The sequence below is a fragment of the Siniperca chuatsi genome, linkage group LG1 (assembly GCF_020085105.1).
Source record: "Siniperca chuatsi isolate FFG_IHB_CAS linkage group LG1, ASM2008510v1, whole genome shotgun sequence".
NCBI lineage: Eukaryota > Metazoa > Chordata > Actinopteri > Centrarchiformes > Sinipercidae > Siniperca > Siniperca chuatsi.
Window position 1 is genome coordinate 37,939,252 of NC_058042.1, and position 18,728 is coordinate 37,957,979.

The 18,728-nt window shown below is 40.5% G+C and overlaps 1 protein-coding gene across 1 annotated transcript; it reads left to right on the plus strand.

Annotated features, from left to right (window-relative positions):
- Positions 1 to 5,992: 5,992 nt before the first annotated feature.
- si:cabz01068815.1 (solute carrier family 51 subunit beta) lies at positions 5,993 to 16,119 on the plus strand. The gene is made up of 6 exons (XM_044201654.1): positions 5,993 to 6,089; positions 7,754 to 7,804; positions 7,895 to 8,278; positions 8,397 to 8,519; positions 11,834 to 11,924; positions 12,031 to 16,119. Exons 2-6 carry the CDS (start codon positions 7,756 to 7,758, stop codon positions 12,350 to 12,352), a joined length of 969 nt encoding a protein of 322 aa, XP_044057589.1. The 5' UTR covers positions 5,993 to 6,089; positions 7,754 to 7,755; the 3' UTR covers positions 12,353 to 16,119.
- The last annotated feature ends 2,609 nt before the right edge of the window (positions 16,120 to 18,728 follow it).

Consider the following 18,728-nt stretch of genomic DNA (forward strand, 5'->3'; position numbering starts at 1 on the left):
CCTCGAGGCACCGGCCGAGGAGGTGGAGTTGCAGCCATCTTTGACTCAAGCCTATTAATCAACACTAAACCTAAACTAAATTATAACTCATTCGAAAGCCTTGTTCTTAGTCTTTCTCACCCATCCTGGAAAACATGACAGCCAATTCTATTTGTTATAGTGTACTGTGCTCCTGGTCTTTTATCAAGTTTAGCCCATAAAACAGATAAAGTAATTATTGTATGTGATTTCAATATTCATGTGGACGTTGAAAATGATTAGTAGTACTGCTGATTAGTACTGCGTTTCTCATTATTAGATTCAATTGGCTTTTGTCACAGTGTACATGAAGCCACTCACTGTTTTAACCACACCCTCGACCTTGTTCTGGTATACGGCATTGAAATTGAACATTTAATAGTCTTTCCACAGGATCCTTTATTATCGGACCATTATTTAATAACTTTTGAACTCCTATTACTGGACTACACGCTATTAGGCAAAAACTCCTACTCTAGATGTCTATCTGATAGTGCTTTAGCTAAATTTAAGGAAGCCATCCCATCTGCATTTAATTCTATGCTATGTCTCAATATAACAGTGGACTCTTATGCTAATTTCAGTCCCTCCCAAATTGATCATCTTTTTGATAGTGCTGCAGGCTTGCTGCAAACAACACTCAACTCTATTGCCCCTCTAAAAAAGAAGATAATAAAACAAAGAAGGTTAGCTCCACGGTATCACTCCCAAACACGCAAAATTTAAAGAAACATCGCAAAAACTTAAAAGGAAATGGCATTCCAACAACCTGAAAGAATCTCGTTTAGTCTGGCAAGATAGCCTTAAAACATATAGGAAAGCCCTCCGCAATGCCAGAGCAGCCTACTACTCATCATTAATAAAAGTCTATGTGGTCTTTGCATTGTGCCTCCCTCTCCCCCCTCCCCCAAACCCCTCCCCTCTCTCTCTCTTTCTCAAAACCTAACATGGCAGCGGCGGATGGCCGCCCACTATTGAGTCTGGTTCTGTCCAAGGTTTCTCTTAAAGGAAGTTTTTCCTTGCCACTGTCGCCAAATGCTTACTCATGGTGGGATGTGTTGTGTCTCTGTAATTAATATTATAAAGAGTACGGTCTAGACCTGCTCTATAGGAAGAGCGCAATGAGATAACTTCTGTTATGAATTGGCACTATATAAATAAAATTGAATTGAATAACATTTTAATTATTAGAGAAAAAATTCATCATGCCCTGCCCTCAACCGGCAACTATTTATCCTTAGAAACAACTGTAAAACCTGATATTTATTTAGACTGCTTTTCTCCCATCGACCTTCTCAAACTAACTTCAACGATTTCTTCATCTAAGCCATCAATCTGTCTCTTAGACCCCATCCCCCAACTAGGCTGCTTAAAGAATGTTTACCCTTAGTTAGCACTTCTTTACTAGATATGATCAGTCTGTCTTTATTAACAGGCTATGCACCACAGTCCTTTAAAGTAGCTGTAATTAAACCTCTTCTTAAAAAGCCCACTCTTGATCCAGGGGTTTTAACCAACTATAGGCCTATATCTAACCTTCCCTTTCTCTCTAAGATCCTTGAGAAAGCAGTCGCCAATCAGTTGTGTGACTTTCTACATAACAATAGTTTATTTGAGGATATGGAGTCAGGATTTAGAACTGGTGAAAATTACAAATGACCTTCTAATTGCATCAGACAATGGACTTGTCTTTGTAATTGTCTTGTGAAGAGGTTAGTGTAGCATTCGACACCATTGACCACCACATCTAATTACAGAGAAACACATTTTATTTGCATTACAGGAACCGCACTTAGCCGGTTTAAATCAGTATGTACACGTTAACGATAAATCCTCCATGCATGCCAAAGTTAGTCACAGAGTTCCTCAAGGTTCTTTGCTTGGACCAATTCTATTCACCTTTATATATGCTTCCTTTAGGCAATTTTGTTAGGAAAAACTCCATAAACTTTCATTGTTATGCAGATGATACCCAATTATATCTCGATCAAGCCAGATGAAACTAACCAGTTAGCTAAACTTCAAGCAAGCCTTAATGACATAAAAACCTGGATGCAATTTTCTGATGTTAAACTTTGACAAAACTGAAGCTATTGTACTTGGCCCCAAACACCTCTGAGACACGTTATCTAAAGATATAGTTACTTTAGACAGCATTGCCCTGGCCTCCAGCACCACTGTAAGGAACCTCAGAGTTATCTTTGATCAGGTTTTGTCCTTTAACTCCCACATAAAACAAACTTCAAGTACTCCCGTTTTTCACCCACGTAACATTGACTTATCCTGCTCTACAGTGAACAATATTCAAATTCAGTAAGCAAAACAACGCCCCCAGTTTTTGCATTTACATTTACATGTCACCACGCTCTTTGGGGTCAACGTGAAAATGAAAGCTGTCAGTGCTCTCATCAAGGCGGGTCTTCAGTTAGAACATCACTTGTTTGAACACCTGCTGTTTTGCTCATGTGCGTAGTCCGCTTGTGGTAGAAAGGCGAGAAGGTGGCTGGTCCTCACTAACTACTGGATTACTGTACAAAAACACAACTTTATAACTGTATTCACTGAATTTACTGTGTTTCAGACCACAAATGTGACAAAAATTAGGTTTGCAAAACAATAGATGTCGCAGCATTACTGGGAGCAGAGCCTCACAAATTTCTGTACAAAAATACAACCTTATAACTTTATTCACTGATTTTGGTGAAACTGGATGATGATACTTTATTGTCAGATCGAGTCTGAAATGTTTCTTGCATCATAGCAGCTGCATTTGCAACATCACAGTGTGGAGGTGGGAATGGGTAGCTGTCAGCTGCAGAGGGAGAGGTGGTGGAGTGGCTCAGGTGAGTAGCATCAGGGAGAGGTAATTGGCACAGCTGAAACCGGTTAATTAATTATGCTCTCCCTAAATACAGTAGCATGCTGGACCTGGGGAGGAGGACAGCCAGCCAGGGAGCCTGGCTTTTGAAGAAGAAGAAGAAGAAGAACTGAACTCTCTGTTTTCTGATGGACAGATAGCTTTACTTGTTGCAAAGTAACCGCTAACTGCTGCTTAACTAGTCAGCGGCCCTATTAGCTGACTCTGCCCAGACTGGGAGCGCAGAGCACCGGCTGAGTGATGTTTACACCTTTATTATTATCATCATCATCATCATCATCCAGTTTCACCAAAATCAGTGAATACAGTTATAAAAGTTGTCTATAATATACCGTATAACCTAATTCTTGTCTCAGTATTGTCCACTGTACAGCAGGTTAAGTCTTTGAAAATAAATGTCAAATGCAGCTTTCATTTTCATGTTCAAAGGATTAGAAATTGCATTCACATTTTCATTTTGACATAAATATTGCTTGCATGAATGGAAAAATCAGGTTACATTGTTTATATTTCATTTTCAAATTTGAACTAAAGTTCACAGGCAGATCTGGCTTAGTGGTAGAGCGTGTCATCTACCAATCAGCAGATCGGCGGTTTGATCCCAGCTTCCCCCAGCCCACAGGTTGACGTGTTCTTGGGCAAGACACTGAACCCCAAAGGCTGTGCCTTTGGTGTGTGAATGATTAGTTAGTTTCTTTGGACTGATGAGCAGTTAGCATCTGCCGTCAGTGTGTGAATGTGATATGTAGTGTGAAGTGCTTTGAGTGGTTGGAAGAAAGTACTGTCCCTGTAAGGGGTACAGTGGGTTCCAACTTTGAAAATGACTTACAAGTATGTGAAAATGAAAATTGGATTATTTAATTTTCATTTTTACACATACACATGTGGAAAATGATAATGCTGTTGTGGAATTACATTTTCATTTTCAAGTTTACATTATCATTTGAATATAGTCCCGTATACACTTCCATAGTAGCTACACAGGCAGTGAACACAGAGGGTGAGAGAGAACAAAGAGTAGATCTGTAGTGTGAATTTCCCTTTACTTGAACACTTTAAACATTGTCAACATTCATTTTCAGATGTTTCATGATCATTTCAGCCTCTTCTGTATTACCAGATTGTAGTGTGGATCATTTATTGCAAGATGTATACTGATTCTCATGCTACTGCCCACTGACATGGTTTTAAAGCTGTTGTTATCCAATTTTTGCTCTCCAAACATCTTAAAATGCACATGTAGATCAGGGAAATCAAAATTTTTTTTTTTTTTTGGGGGGGGCATGCCTCAAACACCCCTAGCAAGCTCAGTTTTTGGACCTCGGTATTTCTAAAACCCTGTGTAAGGCCATGTCCATCATACATTTGCAGAGATGATTTTTTGAATATTTGAAATTCTGCATTGTTACATGTTTACTTGCCAGCAGACTTCTTCGATTTTGTCTGTCTTTGTTGGTGCATTGCTGCGTTTTGTGGTACATTACAGTAGAATGTACGATGGCCTTCTCTCTATGGAAGAAGAGCGCATTGTTCCTGTAAATAGTTCTTAAACAATGTAGTTAAAGTTGACAAGGAGGCTGGCAGAGTGTACAGGAACATCTGCCATGAGTTTGGGCTGGAAGTCCCAAGGTCAAAATGGAAGACCCCTCCTAAGGTAGCTGAGAATGACCGAGCTAAGATCCTGTGGGACTTCCAGATCCACACTGACAAACTGGTGATGGCTAACCACCCAGACATCGTGTAAGAACGCTCACACTCCCAGGCCTCTGGTAGAGGACCCAAGCTTGAGGATGACACGTGTATGTATATATACACGTGTGTGTATGTGTGTATATATATATATATATATATATATATATATATATATATATATATATATATAAATAAAATAATCAAGCTAAAAAGGTTTAAAAATGAAAGCACTACAACCTGTCTATATGTCTATTTGCCATCCAGCCTTGAAACTTGAAACCCTTTCTTCTCAATTTCATTGCTTTGGTAGTTACTGCTCTCTACCTGTAGAGGGCACTATAGTATACTGTTTTACATTTAGTGTACAAGAAATCATAAAACTTTATAACAGGAAATAATACATGTGCCATCAGATGTCAGATCAGTTGAGTTCAGGGCTTTATCAAGCTGCCTCTGGCCAAGCCGTATATGTAAGAAAGATATAAAAATGTTGTCAATAAACCCAAACAAACACACCAAAAAAATTTCTAATGGTAAAGGAAAAAAATCTATTTTAACTGAAGGAGGTGCCCACTGATTTATTTTTACTTTGTCAATGAAATCCTTTCACATGACAAATGAAGGCATTTGTGCTGAAATGCTTCATGTAAATATTGTCCTGGGAAGCATTTTAAATCTGATCTTTTGCAGTAAATAAATGCAGGGACAATCAATGCATATGAAGCAGCAGCACTGTTCTGAGAAATATATAATCACCAGACTTCATCAGTGATTGAAGTCAAAGTGTCCAGCAGAGGGAGCTGGAACACTGATCACTGTGCCACTTATCTGGACATTTGAAGTGTAGTCAAATACAGAATTTGCATTTATTGTGATCTGTGTTACACACCAGCTTTACTTGTTTGTTGTAACATTCACTGGTTCTCATATTTAGAATAACGGGCTGCAAACAACAGATACAAGCAGATACAAATACGTCCTCATTATTCCTTCAGCGACACAGAGGTTATTTACCTCTCCACACCTCTGCTATAAAAATCAAATCAAATGTAACAGCGCGCTCAGTGTGTGTGCCGGTGTTTGACCGATGAGTCACAGACTCTAACAAACAGAAAAGACAAGGTAACTGCGAGGCTGTCTAAACAGTAACCAAGCAACAGGGTCAAAGGCCTGAAACTCAGCCTGAACTGTGTTTTAAAGGCGCTGCAGTTCCTTTGTGAAAGTGAGTCTCTATTTAATATCACGTGTACATGGTACAAATTCATGAAAACAGGACAGAAATGACTTTCCTCAATAAATAAGCCCTTAACGTCACATCCAGTACAATCTCTGTGCTTCTGATGGCAGCTCAGTGCTGAGAATAGGAGCAGAGTAATGAAACGATCTGCAGGCTCCTCCCTGTGAACTTTGGCAAGCTTTTGGGTTTTTTCCATCTTTCTGTCTAATGAACTATCAGACTTTCCCTCCTTCTCATCTCAGCCAGACACAGAACATCATAGAAGTGAGTACAAGTACAACTAACTAACTCTGTTAAAATAGGTAGTTCCTTGTGCTCATTACCTTAGTGGGGTCATTCATATCGCTTCACACTCTTAGCATGGTGAGCAGTGTATGCTTTTGGTATGGCATGGTATGATGTGGTGTGCTATGCTCTGCTTCGGGAAGGAATCTTACACAGTAGAGTAGAGCACTGGTGTAGTGCAATATGTCACAGTATGGAGTGATGGGTTTCATATGGCTTCATATAGTAGACCGGTTAACTGAGGGGAAATGCATTTATTATTTCTCACCACTGGAAATCACATGTAGTATAAGAGTACCACTAACAGTTCCAGAGCAAGTAATGCAGACTGCAGTACGACAGCTGAGGACCTGAGGAGCGATTTCTTCACGTGTCGTGCGTCGTGTTCATTCTGGCATTACGCAGCCTGGGAGCTTCAGCTAAGGGCAAAGAAAACCCTGCGCGATATAATTATTTGCAGATTTCAGGCACAACAGGAGTGTATCAAAAATTGTGAAAATTCAGGCAATAGAGAGGCATACTGTACTTGATGTGGAACTGAAGAATTCTGTTTTGAAGCTTCAGAAAACAGTCACAACTCTCCACACACATTTGAAGAAACTAAAATATTGCCTGCATGGAATTCAAACATTTATTTTCCCGTTATCATGTTCAGTTTAAACACATTCATGTGCATTATAGTAGTGATATATATTTTAGAATTTCTGAAATATTAAATTGCAACAACTAAGAAAGATTCTGTTTAATTTACAATATTCACCAAAAACAGATGACACTAACAGCCATTATTTCAATGCTTAACGTTTATTAGAAAATATCTGAAAGTGGTCATCTAGAGTGACTAAAGTTGATTTTAATAACTAAACTGTCATGTATGTTTGACATTTAACAAGCTGGTAAACTGTAAATAATAAATTGCTCTTTAAGTGGTCCTGTTCTTATGTTATAGTTTGCTGGATAATAATTTAACGTAATAATAACAAAATGCAATTTTCTTTACAAAAGATGAAAGTGCACATAACAAGACTGATGCAAAAATAAAATGAAAAACAAAGCAGAAGAGACAAGAAATAAACAGAGATTTCAAAACAAATCAAACAAATAACAATACTGTGCACAAGGTCAAATGCAGCCCAATACTGAGGGAGTATGAACTACATGCAGCATCATGTAGACTTTAGAACACAGCCACCTGTTAGGAACATTAAACTGCAAGAAGGCATTTCAAAGCATTCAGACTCACTTTCACAGTGTAGTCTGGTGATCTGTGTGCACTCACTTTCAGCTGGGGGAGGATCCTGCCTGCAGTGAACCAACTGTAGACAAAACAATTCATTTCCAAATCCGGTTTTTGTTCCCCTCACTTTGTCACTAAACTCTCTCTGTATTTTTGATTTTGGGGTGAACTGTCCTTTTTAAATCACTCTTATTTTATCTTATACTTATACCCACCTGGTACTAAATGTATTTTCTGACCTGTTTTTTATAGTGTTTTTATAGTGTGTTGTATTATATTTTTTGCTAGTACTTTCTCCTGTGTGCACTGACATGGATCAATAAAGTATTTCTGATTCTGATTCTGCTTTTCAATGAAAAGGTTGAAATTGCTGTGTTTTCTAATAACAATGCTCCATCCTCTATAGATATGTTTGATGCCTGGATCTTTCTGTTTCCCCTTGTTTCCCCCCTGTTAGGTAAGCTAAAGCTCCATTCAGACACATTTAGAACTGATTTACGTATTAGCATCAATGAATGTAAACCTGTCACTCTCACAACACCTGCAGGGGCGAGGGCATTCATGATTCACAACACCCAGCGCAGCCTGTGCCTGCAGGACTCAGCAGCTACAAATGAAGTCCTGCTGAAGAGGTGCAACCTGGACTCAGAGTCTCAGCAGTGGATCTGGATCGATCGGGGCATGCTGATGTGTGTCGCATCGTCCAGATGTTTGTCGGCCCTGCCGAGAGAGCCTGTCGGGACCCGGTCCTGCCAGGGGCCGGAAGTGGATGCTGCGGGGTTAATGTGGGACTGTGACAGGGACAGACTGATCAGCAGGAACACGTCAATGCTGCTGTCAATAGATGGCCGGCGTCTGATTCTCACACATGACAGCAAACACTCAAAGTGGAGATCTCTGGATGAGGGGGACATCTGCCAGGAAAAACTCAGTAAGTCAAGGAGGGTTACGGGAACAGAAAGGTTGTTTTGTGCTGGCAGGCACTGAATTTAAATTTGATCCATTTTTTCTATATTCCATATACTATTGTGTGCTTGTTCTTCCTCCAGGATCCAGAAGGGCATCTGATGATCCAGAAGAGTTTGAGGCTGCAGAGGATCAGATAGGCGAGCTGGCGGCCATGATGGAGGAACAGAGAGAGTACCTCCGCTGGTACTATCGCACAAAGGATCGTAAGTGCTGCTACTGCTCGTAAAATACTTCATCCAAGTGAAAATGTAACGTGTCAGAAATCCCTCTCCCCTCTCAGCCGGTGCTAATAAAAACGACCATCTAATGCCTGTTAGCCACCTGTCAGATAGAAGGACTTTAAGGCTTCACTGATCACTCGGTGGGTTCAGCCTCAAGATACATTTCTGAGCTGTTAGCTTCCTGTGAGGCTGAGCACAGTCTCAGGTCCTCAGAGAGGCCACTGAGAAGTCTCTGAAACGGATCCTGTTCTTAATACACGAATAAGAGTAGGAAGTCCTTAAAAGTGCAGCTGACACTTAGCTGGACTTGAAAGTCTTTTCTCTTGTAAAATTGAAAAAAACAGTTTGAAAACATTTCTAATAAATCATAACAGCAGGCCAGACCCCGCGCTCGCAGGAGACGGAGGTCCACCAGGAGAGCTCTGCTGTTGTTACTCTGTACATGCAGTATTATATTAACGAACACGTAAACCATTCCCGTTATTACTATCTCTTCGACTGGTCACCAGTAGGCGTGTTACCCCCTTTCACACTCTCTGTCGCTGGCAGATGGTTTTCTGTTGTTGAATATGTTTTCATGCAGAGACGCAGCTGCTGGCACTGTGTTCTGTCTGCACGCGAAGCAGCTTTACATTTAACGACATTTTCATGTCACTGTGTAACATACTTGACAATTCTGTTTTGTAAAGGTACACATTTTCGCAAAACTTTATGATACGAGACAGTGTATAATCAGATAAAGGGCTGTCAGCTCTGGAACTGAAATCAAATTCATTCCCGATATAAAATCTTTTACAACAAAGGTTAAGTGCCCATGTGTAGCTAATTGTACTCTGAATACTGAGGTGTATTGTATGTGTATTTTATTGTATTTCCATACCTGTAGTGTATTGTGGTTTATGAGACTGAAAGCTGTACAGGCCTAGTTTAATTACTCTGTACATGTGAAAGCACAACTAGGGACAAGAGTTGAAAATTAACAACAGCTATAAACTCGCTGGGAAGCACGTCACTTTCATGCTCTGTATAGGAACTATGTCAAATTGCATCGTCTCTGTTAAAGAAAAAATCAAACAAATCGAAATTCATATCATTGCAGTCCTAATATGTAGTGTCTTTGTATCTCAAACTGTAAATCAACCATGTGTGAAATGAAGTGGAGCTGCTCAGCAGCACCCTAACAGTGTCGGCAGGATTGACAATAGTTATGAAATATAAAGCAGCAAACAGGCCAAACAGGATTTTACAGGAATTCAAATTAGGCTTTTGCACGATATTGGATCCCTTTATTTGCAATCGCGCTGTCATCTGTCTGCTCTCTCTCGGCGGCTCAGTCGATGTATATCTTCCGCTGCGCAGAGGATTGTGGGTCAGAATAGCCAGAAAAGCATGCTGGCTGCATACTGCAAAATGCAATGGCATGCAGTAGGACATCCTGGCATTTGTGGCATACTGCATTTGACATAGTATGTTTCTGGTATACTAAATAGTATGGTAGTATGGGTATTGGAACGCACAAGTGTTCTAGTGCAGCGTCTTCTTCACCTCACTGTGGTGTCAAGATGTATTGGGCTCATCGCTGCCCTCTGAAGCTGGAGGGCAGAAATCACCCACTGATACTTGACAGTTTCTGAGAGTAGTGGCTGTTTTTTTTCCCACCAACGGCCATGAGGGGCAACAATGAGCCGATTCCACACTTGAAAACAAACGTTTACACAAAGGTGAGATTTATGATTCATCAGAAGTGTTTTCAAATAGTATTTTTCAGTTTTACGGGAGAGTTTAAGGAAGAGGACCAACTGGTTGGTTTGGATAATGTACATCTGGTTAACCGTCCCACCTCTGATAAAGGGCTGCTCACTGCTGCTTCCCTGAGCTCTTTTATGGGACCATCTGGGACTGTCTGATACACAAAGACAGAACCAAACGGGGCTGGATCACCACTATTTAATTTTCACTATACAGAGTGAAACATCTATACATGATAAAATAGGCTATACAAGAAGTTTATATTAGTACATTTTAAAAGACAATCAAAATGTATTTGGGGATGCTTTGATGAAAAGTTTCATAAACTATATGGAAATGATACGAGTAAGACTGATTACTAAACCCAGTTTGCTGAAAATTTGTCTGTAAATCTGTAAAGTTTAATCTGCTCGACAGATTTTGGCAGATTTCATTTCATAAACAGAATTTGCGTAAAGTTAGATAAATTAACGAAAAATGCTGTCAGTGCCACGTCAACGATTTGTGAGTACAGTCACATGATCTGCACTCAGCCAATCACAAGTGTTGATTATTTAGAGTACAAGTGCACTATTCAAGCTGCCTAGATCCAAGATCAACAAATACACCCTCCAATGTGTTAGCTGGATGAGAACATGGTTCCCATTCCGGCGCTGCTTCAAGCCAGCATTCCCCTTCCTGCTCCTGTGCTAGCGGTGAAAACAACACCCTCCCCCGGTGCTCCGAGCTCCCAGCCCGGCAGAGTCTGCCCAAGTCGGTAGGTAGAACTTGAAAAATGTTAATGAACAAAGTCACTGAACGAGGAAGTGGCGTTCTAACTGAAGACTGAAAATGAAAATGGGATTATTTCATTTTGATTTTTACTCAAATAACACATACATATGTGGAAAATAATAATGCTATAGTGGAATTACATTTTCATTTCCAAGTTTACATTATCATTTCAAATTAATATAGTCCCCTATACGGTTCCATACAGTACCGTTTTTACACAAGTTCAACTGCCTCGTTACAATTCTTAAAATTACATCTGCTCCTTCTCTCTTATTAAAAAATCCAGAATCTCTGAATCTTTAAGTTACACTTTCCTTCTTCAGCAGATAAATGTGAAAACATACTGCACATAAATTCTCATTCTCCTGACTGATATCTTTCCAATGAGTGCGTTCACATGCACCCTAGTATTATCCTGGTTCTGGGATCTGATGTTTACATGGAACAAGAGAAATCTGTGTGTCTTGATTTCTCACCATCTCAGCCACTATGTTCTGTACAGACAGAGAATGATCAGAAACCTGACCAGGTGTTTACAGGCCACAGTATCCTGGTTTCTCAACCAGGTAGCACCTGATCAGGTTTCTGAAACCAGGAAAAACTGTTTACATGCGAAACACATAACCACCTGATCATAAGCAGGATACTCGTGCACATGTACTACCTGCCTCCTGCAGCCTCCTGTGGTTGTTTTGTTATTCATTGACAGCACTATATTAATATTATTATATGAGCTGTATGTTTACCAGTATGTTGTCGGCTTCCTGTTGCAGCGACCACATGGAAGTTTGTACTGCTGGGACTGGCTTTCGTCTGCCTTCTTGTTGGTTTTCTGCTGCTCGGAATGGGAGTCATGGCCAACAAGTATGACCTGAAGGGACATTTTCATAGCAACACATGTAGAAAAATGTATAACACTGATATTTTAAAGGCTGCTGAGTGTCATAGTTTCCTGTCTTTTGCCCTTCAGGAACAGAAAAAAGATTGCAAAGTACAAGACAGCAGCTGCTGTGGCTCAGAAGAGTCAAGATGAGGAGCTGCTGGTCATTTCACCACTCAGAGACGACAGCAGTAGCAAACCATCACCGTCACTTGACAGGCTGCTGCAGGGAAACAAACCCTCCTCATCCAACGCGGAGGTGAGCGAGCTCAAAGCAGGAAACATCGTGCTCACATGGAAAGATGGAAAAACCTCCTGCCTGTATTCAGATCCTGCAGCAGAGGAGGAGAAACAGGAGGAGGTGTCAGCTGCTGAGTTGGAGGCTGATGAGGCAGTGAAGACGACGGAGTGAAGGGTTCAGATTACCACATCACCCACTGCTCCACCCGAAGGATAATAGCAGTATGTACAACTTTGATGGACTTCTAATGCTATGAAGTTACAAAGCATTAAATCTGTAAAACGTGTTATCTCCCTACATTCACAGCGGTCTGACAATCCAACAGGTGGGGTCTAAAGATCAAAAACAACCCGTTAGTTTGAATGTAGGCAGAATGTTAAAGGGGTATACTGTTTGTGTAACAGTGCTTTCTGACGGAAGGGTAGATTATTCCTTTGGATAAAAATAAAATACATGATAAAGCGTATATTTACATGAAACTTAAAATTACTATTAAAAAATGACAAAATTGCGTTAAGTTCTTGCTATACATAATATATATCTGGTTATAATACTCAGATATAATACCAGAGTTTATGTTTCTCAAAGAAACAGTTCACCATTTTGGGAAATTAACCTTTTTGATTTCTGTCTAAGAGTTAGATTAGAAAATTGATATTGCTCAGATATCTGTGTGGTAAATATGAAGCTGGGGCCTACAGACAATTATCTTAGCTTAGCATAAAGACTGGAAACAGGGGAAACAGCTAGCCTGGCTCTATTCAAAAACAGACCCACCAACATCTGTAAAGGGGGAGTTTCATGTTGTAACTCTTTCAAACAGTGGCCAGGTGCAGTGACGGTGTGTAGCTTCCAGGAGTCTTGTTGTCACAGTTAGGTTGTGGTGTGGTGACCTAAACTAAAACATGTGCTCACTGACAGTATCTGACAACTTGCACTGTAGCTGAAGACAATGCTCAGAAGTGCTGAGTAGATGGATAAACTGTTGTTTGTCAAGCAATAGTTAAACTGTTGTTTTTACATTTCTGTTTCTATACAGATTAAACTAATGAGATACGATGTATTCAATAGGCAGCTTTAGAGGTGTTTTTAGGCCTAATTTTTTTAACTATGGGCAGAGCTAGGCTAGCTGTTTCCTCCTGCCTTCAGTCTGTATGCTAAGATAAGCAAACTGCCTATATTGAACCACAGAGATGAGTGTTTGTACTGTCTCATCTAACTCTCAGAAAGAAAGCAAATAAGCCTGTTTCCCAAAATGTTAAACTCTTCCTTTAATCCCTCTGGTTGCATACTGTAAGAGCATGGTTTGTACTTTTTGCTTTCCCTCAAATGAAAATGTGATTGTCAGCAGATGAGCACGTGTTTGCTTGTTTGTATTTATTCAAACCACCTGATGCCCCCGTCTTCCTACTCAACAACTGTTACTACAGTTGTTATTATTAGTCTTATTAATATAATTATCATTATTATTCCTACCACTATCATTCCTATTATTATTACTTTATCAATATTATTATTACCACTACCATTACATTATTACTATTTTAAAATTCTAGGTGGAATTTGCATTGTGCACTCCCACCCTCTCAACCTAACACGGCAGCGGCGGAAGGCCGTCCACCATTGAGTCTGGTTCTGCCCAAGGTTTCTGGCTCTTAAAGGAAGTTTTTCCTTGCCACTGTTGCCAAGTGCTTGCTCATGGTGGGATTTGTTGGGTCTATGTAAATAATATTATAAAGAGTACTTCTGTTATGAATTGGCGCTACAGTATCTCACAGAAGTGAGTACATCCCTCACATTTTTTAAAAGATTTTATTATATCTTTTCATGACAGTGAAGAAATGACACTTTGCTACAATGTAAAGTAGTGAGTGTACAGCTTGTATAACAGTGTAAATTTGCAGTCCCCTCAAAATAACTCAACACACAGCCATTAATGTCTAAACTGCTGGCCACAAAAGTGAAAATGTCCAAATTGGGCATTTCTCTCCCCGGTGTCATGTGACTCGTTAGTGTTACAAGGTCTTAGGTGTGAATTGGGAGTAGGTGTGTTAAATTTGGTGTTATTGCTCTCACTCTCTCATATTGGTCACTGGAAGTTCAATATGGCACCTAATGGCAAAGAACCCTCTGAGGATCTGAACAAAAGAATTGTTGCTCTACATAAAGATGACGTAGGCTATAAGAAGATTGCCAAGACCCTGAAACTGAGATGCAGCACAGTGACCATACAGCGGTTTAACAGGAGAGGTTCCACTCAGAACAGGCCTCGCCATGGTCGACCAAAGAAGTTGAGTGCACATGCTCAGCGTTATATGCAGAGGTTAAAGGGGTGGGGGGTCAGCCTGTCAGTGCTCAGACCAGATGCCGCACACTGCATCAAACTGGTCTGCATGGCTGTCATCCCAGAAGGAAGCCTCTTCTAAAGATGATGCACAAGAAAGCCCGCAAACAGTTTGCTGAAGACAAGCAGACTAAGGACATGGATTACTGGAACCATGTCCTGTGGTCTGATGAGACCAAGATAAACTTATTTGGTTCAGTTGTTGTCAAGCGTGTGTGGAGGCAACCAGGTGAGGAGTACAAAGACAAGGTGTGTCTTGCCTACAGTCAAGCATGGTGGTGGGAGTGTCATGGTCTGGTGCTGCATGAGTGCTGCTGGCACTGGGGAGCTACAGTTCATTAAGTGAACTGTGAACGCCAACATGTACTGTGACATACTGAAGCAGAGCATGATCCCCTCCCTTCGGAGAATAGGCCACAGGGCAGTATTCCAATATGATAACGACCCCAAACACACCTCCGAGACGACCACTGCCTTGCTAAAGAAGCTGAGGGTAAAGGTGATGGACTGGCCAATCATGTCTCCAGACCTAAACCCTACTGAGCGTCTGTGGGGCATCCTCAAACGGAAAGTGGAGGAGTGCAAGGTCTCTAACATCCACCAGCTCCGCGATGTCATCATGGAGGAGTGGAAGAGGACTCCAGTTGCAACCTGTGAAGCTCTGGTGAACTCCAGGCCCAAAAGGGAAAAGGCAGTGCTGGAAAACTATGGTGGCCACACAAAATATTGACACTTTGGGCCCAATTTGGACATTTTCACTTAAGGGTGTACTCACTTTTGTGGCCAGTGGTTTAGACATTAATGGCTGTGTGTTGAGTTATTTTAAGGGGACTCCAAATTTACACTGTTATACAAGCTGTACACTCACTACTTTACATTGTTCCAAAGTGTCATTTCTTCAGTGTTGTCACATGAAAAGATATAATAAAATATTTACAAAAATGTGAGGGGTGTACTCACTTCTGTAAGATACTGTATATAAATAAAATTTAATTGAATTGAACTGATCATTAACTAATAAAGTCACAACTGGAAATGTACCTTCACTTGCTTTTCTTTAAGACGTAGGAGAGAGAGAGAAAGAGAGGAGTTTTTTTTGGGGGGGGGCACAATGCAAGTACCATCTAGAATTTTTTTTTTTAATCGTAAAATTGTAATTGTAGTGTTAATATTAATAAAAATAATATCGTAAAAATATCATGGACACCTTCCAACACCACAACAGGACAAAAAAATTATAAGCTTCACAGAAGGGCCGCTGTAGGAGGACTGTGAGTAAAACGAGAGATTTTTCAGGTTGAGCCTAATGATAGCACTGATAGAAAGTGCCTTCCTGTTCTAATGACAGAATGAATTTACTTCATGAGCAGTGAGTGGGTTCAGATCCTCTGTAGACAAGGGAAATAGAAATAAGGTCCCTACAGACAGACAGAATATTCTGGATCTTTACCAGATTTGTCACTGACTTGTGATTTGTTGATGATACTACCCATTGTTACCCATGTTTGATGTGTTGATGATTCTAGTTTGAATGATGGCTCCACCTGCTCCATCTGCCTCAAATGTTCATACATCAATAAATAATTGGATCAAAGTGCTGTTTCTGTAGCTCCCTCATCTCTGTTGTGACTGACAACAAACAAACTGAGTTGACTCCATGGCCAGCAGATCAACTGATTTACTGCATACTCTTGTAGCGCTTCCCAGTATCAACTACCATGAGATACAGCGCCCTGGGGTCTTTTACTTAAACCACACCTTATACTGTCACTTGTGTTACCCTTTTTAATGGTATGTTGTGTATTAAAACTTAATGAAATTAAAGTATGATAGTGTGAATGTGTAATCTTAACCCTTGACCTTAATCACTGTAAACCCTCGGCTTGAAACCATTCCTATTTGTTAAACTGACAAAGAGGAAAGTCATGTTTATTTACCAAAATATTTCAATTAAATGAAATCACGTTCAGTGTTCTTTTAGGGCATCATTCATGTTAATCTAACAACAAAACAGCCCTTTTCCTACCAAGGTGATGGAAAATGAAAAGAAAGGCTAGTACCCTTTAAACCTGACTGATTGTAAATATATGCCACTTTTGCACCAAAGTACGTATGGCAAATATCAGTCTTAAACCTGGCAGAAAATACTCTATAAATTTAAGCTGGTATGAAGTATTCAACAGCTATTACCTCTGTTAACTGTGAATAACACAGCATGGATCAGCAACAGCAATTAACTGCTGTTACTCTTGTGGGCCCACAAAGAAAATAACAAACAACAACTGGCAATACACACCCATAAAACAGATAAAAACTCTCTAATAAGCAAGATAGTCTGTCACACCTTGTGTTGAGAGAATGTACGTTTCAGACAAAGTATAGAAAGGCTACCATCTTACTATTTTAACTAGGATTTCTACTGCTATGCACATTTCAGCTCTGGGGATTTACCCAGAGGTTACACCCTCCCTCTTCTAGATGTCTGGATGTCCCTATCAGACAGTTTTCTATCATCATGAGACAGGGTGGGCTGACCTGTCAGGTTCTCCCTGCTAGTACCCCTTTTGCTACACTTGGGACACCGAACCATGAAGCTGTAGGAAGAGATAGGGGCCACAGTGACCGCTTCTCCTGCATCACTGGTGAGGTATATTTTTATCCCTCGGTGCACAATGATAAGTTTAGATGATTAGATTAGATTAAATTTTATTGTCATTACGCATGTACATGTAGAAGGCGACGAAATGCAGTTTAGGTCTAACCAGAAGTGCAATAAGTGCAATAAGCAAGTGCAGGATATAAAGTAAGTGCAGGACAGAGCAATATTATGAAAATATTTTACAAGTGGTACTATGGACAATATATACAGATGGCATTACTATAAACAGAAGTATACTGATGGATATGTGCAATGATGAATTGGACTGGGCAGAACAGTAGTGCAATAAACATTAAGTAGTGCAAATTATGGACAGAAATTGTTAACTGTGCAGTAGATGAGTTATTGCAGTATTCAGTACATAGTACCTGGAGTGCAAATTATGCAGTATATGTATAAATAAATAGTCTGGTAGTTCAAATGAACATGTGGTACATGTAGCAAAAACAATTTAGCAGCAGCAAAAACAATATAGCAACATTTAAAGTTAAGGTATATGAGTGGACAGTGGAATCAGCGGGGGGCAGAGTTCAGTAGGAAGACAGCTCTGGGAAAAAAAGCTGATTCTCAGTCTGCTGGTCTTTGCACAAGAGGCGCCTGCCGGAAGGCAGGGGAGAAAACAGTCTCTGGGCGGGGTGAGAGGAGTACTTAAGAATGCGGGCTCGACGCAGACAGCGTTTCCTCTGGATGTCCTCAATGGCTGGAAGTAGAGTCCCACTGATGGAGTGCTTCCTAATAATATTGCCTAGCAGGTCTAGACCGTACGCTTTATAATAAATAATTACAGAGACCCAACAAATCCCACCATGAGCAAGCATTTGGCGACAGTGGCAAGGAAAAACTTCCTTTAAGAGGGCAGAAACCTTGGACAGAACCAGACTCAATGGTGGGCGGCCATCCGCCACTGTTGTGTTAGGTTTTGAGAGAGAGAGGTTTTGAGAGAGAGAGAGCGAGCAGGGGGGTATGGGGGAAGGGGATAGGATTAGAGAGGCACAATGCAAAGACCACGTAGATTTTTTTTAATATAGTAGAATAGTAATTATAGTGTTAATATTAATAAATTAGTAATAATAGGAATGACAGCTATAGGAAGAATAATGTCAGCATCAGTAACAGAGCCAATAGCAACTGTAGCAGCAGTTCTCGAGCTGGAACACAGGGGCAGCTGGTGGCCCACAACCACAGATCCAGTCTCTGCAGCTCTGGAGGCAGAAATACCTGCTGAAAACGACAGAAGGAGAGAAGAGAGTATCAAAGAGGAAAGTCTTAAGCCAACTCTTAAATGTGGAGATAGTGGCTGCCTGCCGAACCCAAACTGGGGCCTGATTCCTGCATGTTACTAACTCAACATCTTTTCTCTCCCATAGTTTTGTGCTTTCTCGTTTCTCTCCTCTCTCCTTCTGTTGCTTTCAGCAGGTATTTCTGCCTCTGGAGCTGCAGAGACTTGATCTGTGGTTGTGGGCCACCTGCTGCCCCCGTGTTCCTGTTCGAGAACTGCTACTACAGTTATTATTAGTCTTATTACTATAATAATCATTATTAAT

Bases quoted from the DNA above. Each gene is read 5' to 3' on its own strand.
- si:cabz01068815.1 (XM_044201654.1), top strand. From the start codon at position 7,756: ATGTTTGATGCCTGGATCTTTCTGTTTCCCCTTGTTTCCCCCCTGTTA. The intron at 7,805-7,894 runs GTAAGCTAAAGC...CAACACCTGCAG, and splicing joins CCTTGTTTCCCCCCTGTTAG to GGGCGAGGGCATTCATGATT. The intron at 8,279-8,396 runs GTAAGTCAAGGA...TTCTTCCTCCAG, and splicing joins CATCTGCCAGGAAAAACTCA to GATCCAGAAGGGCATCTGAT.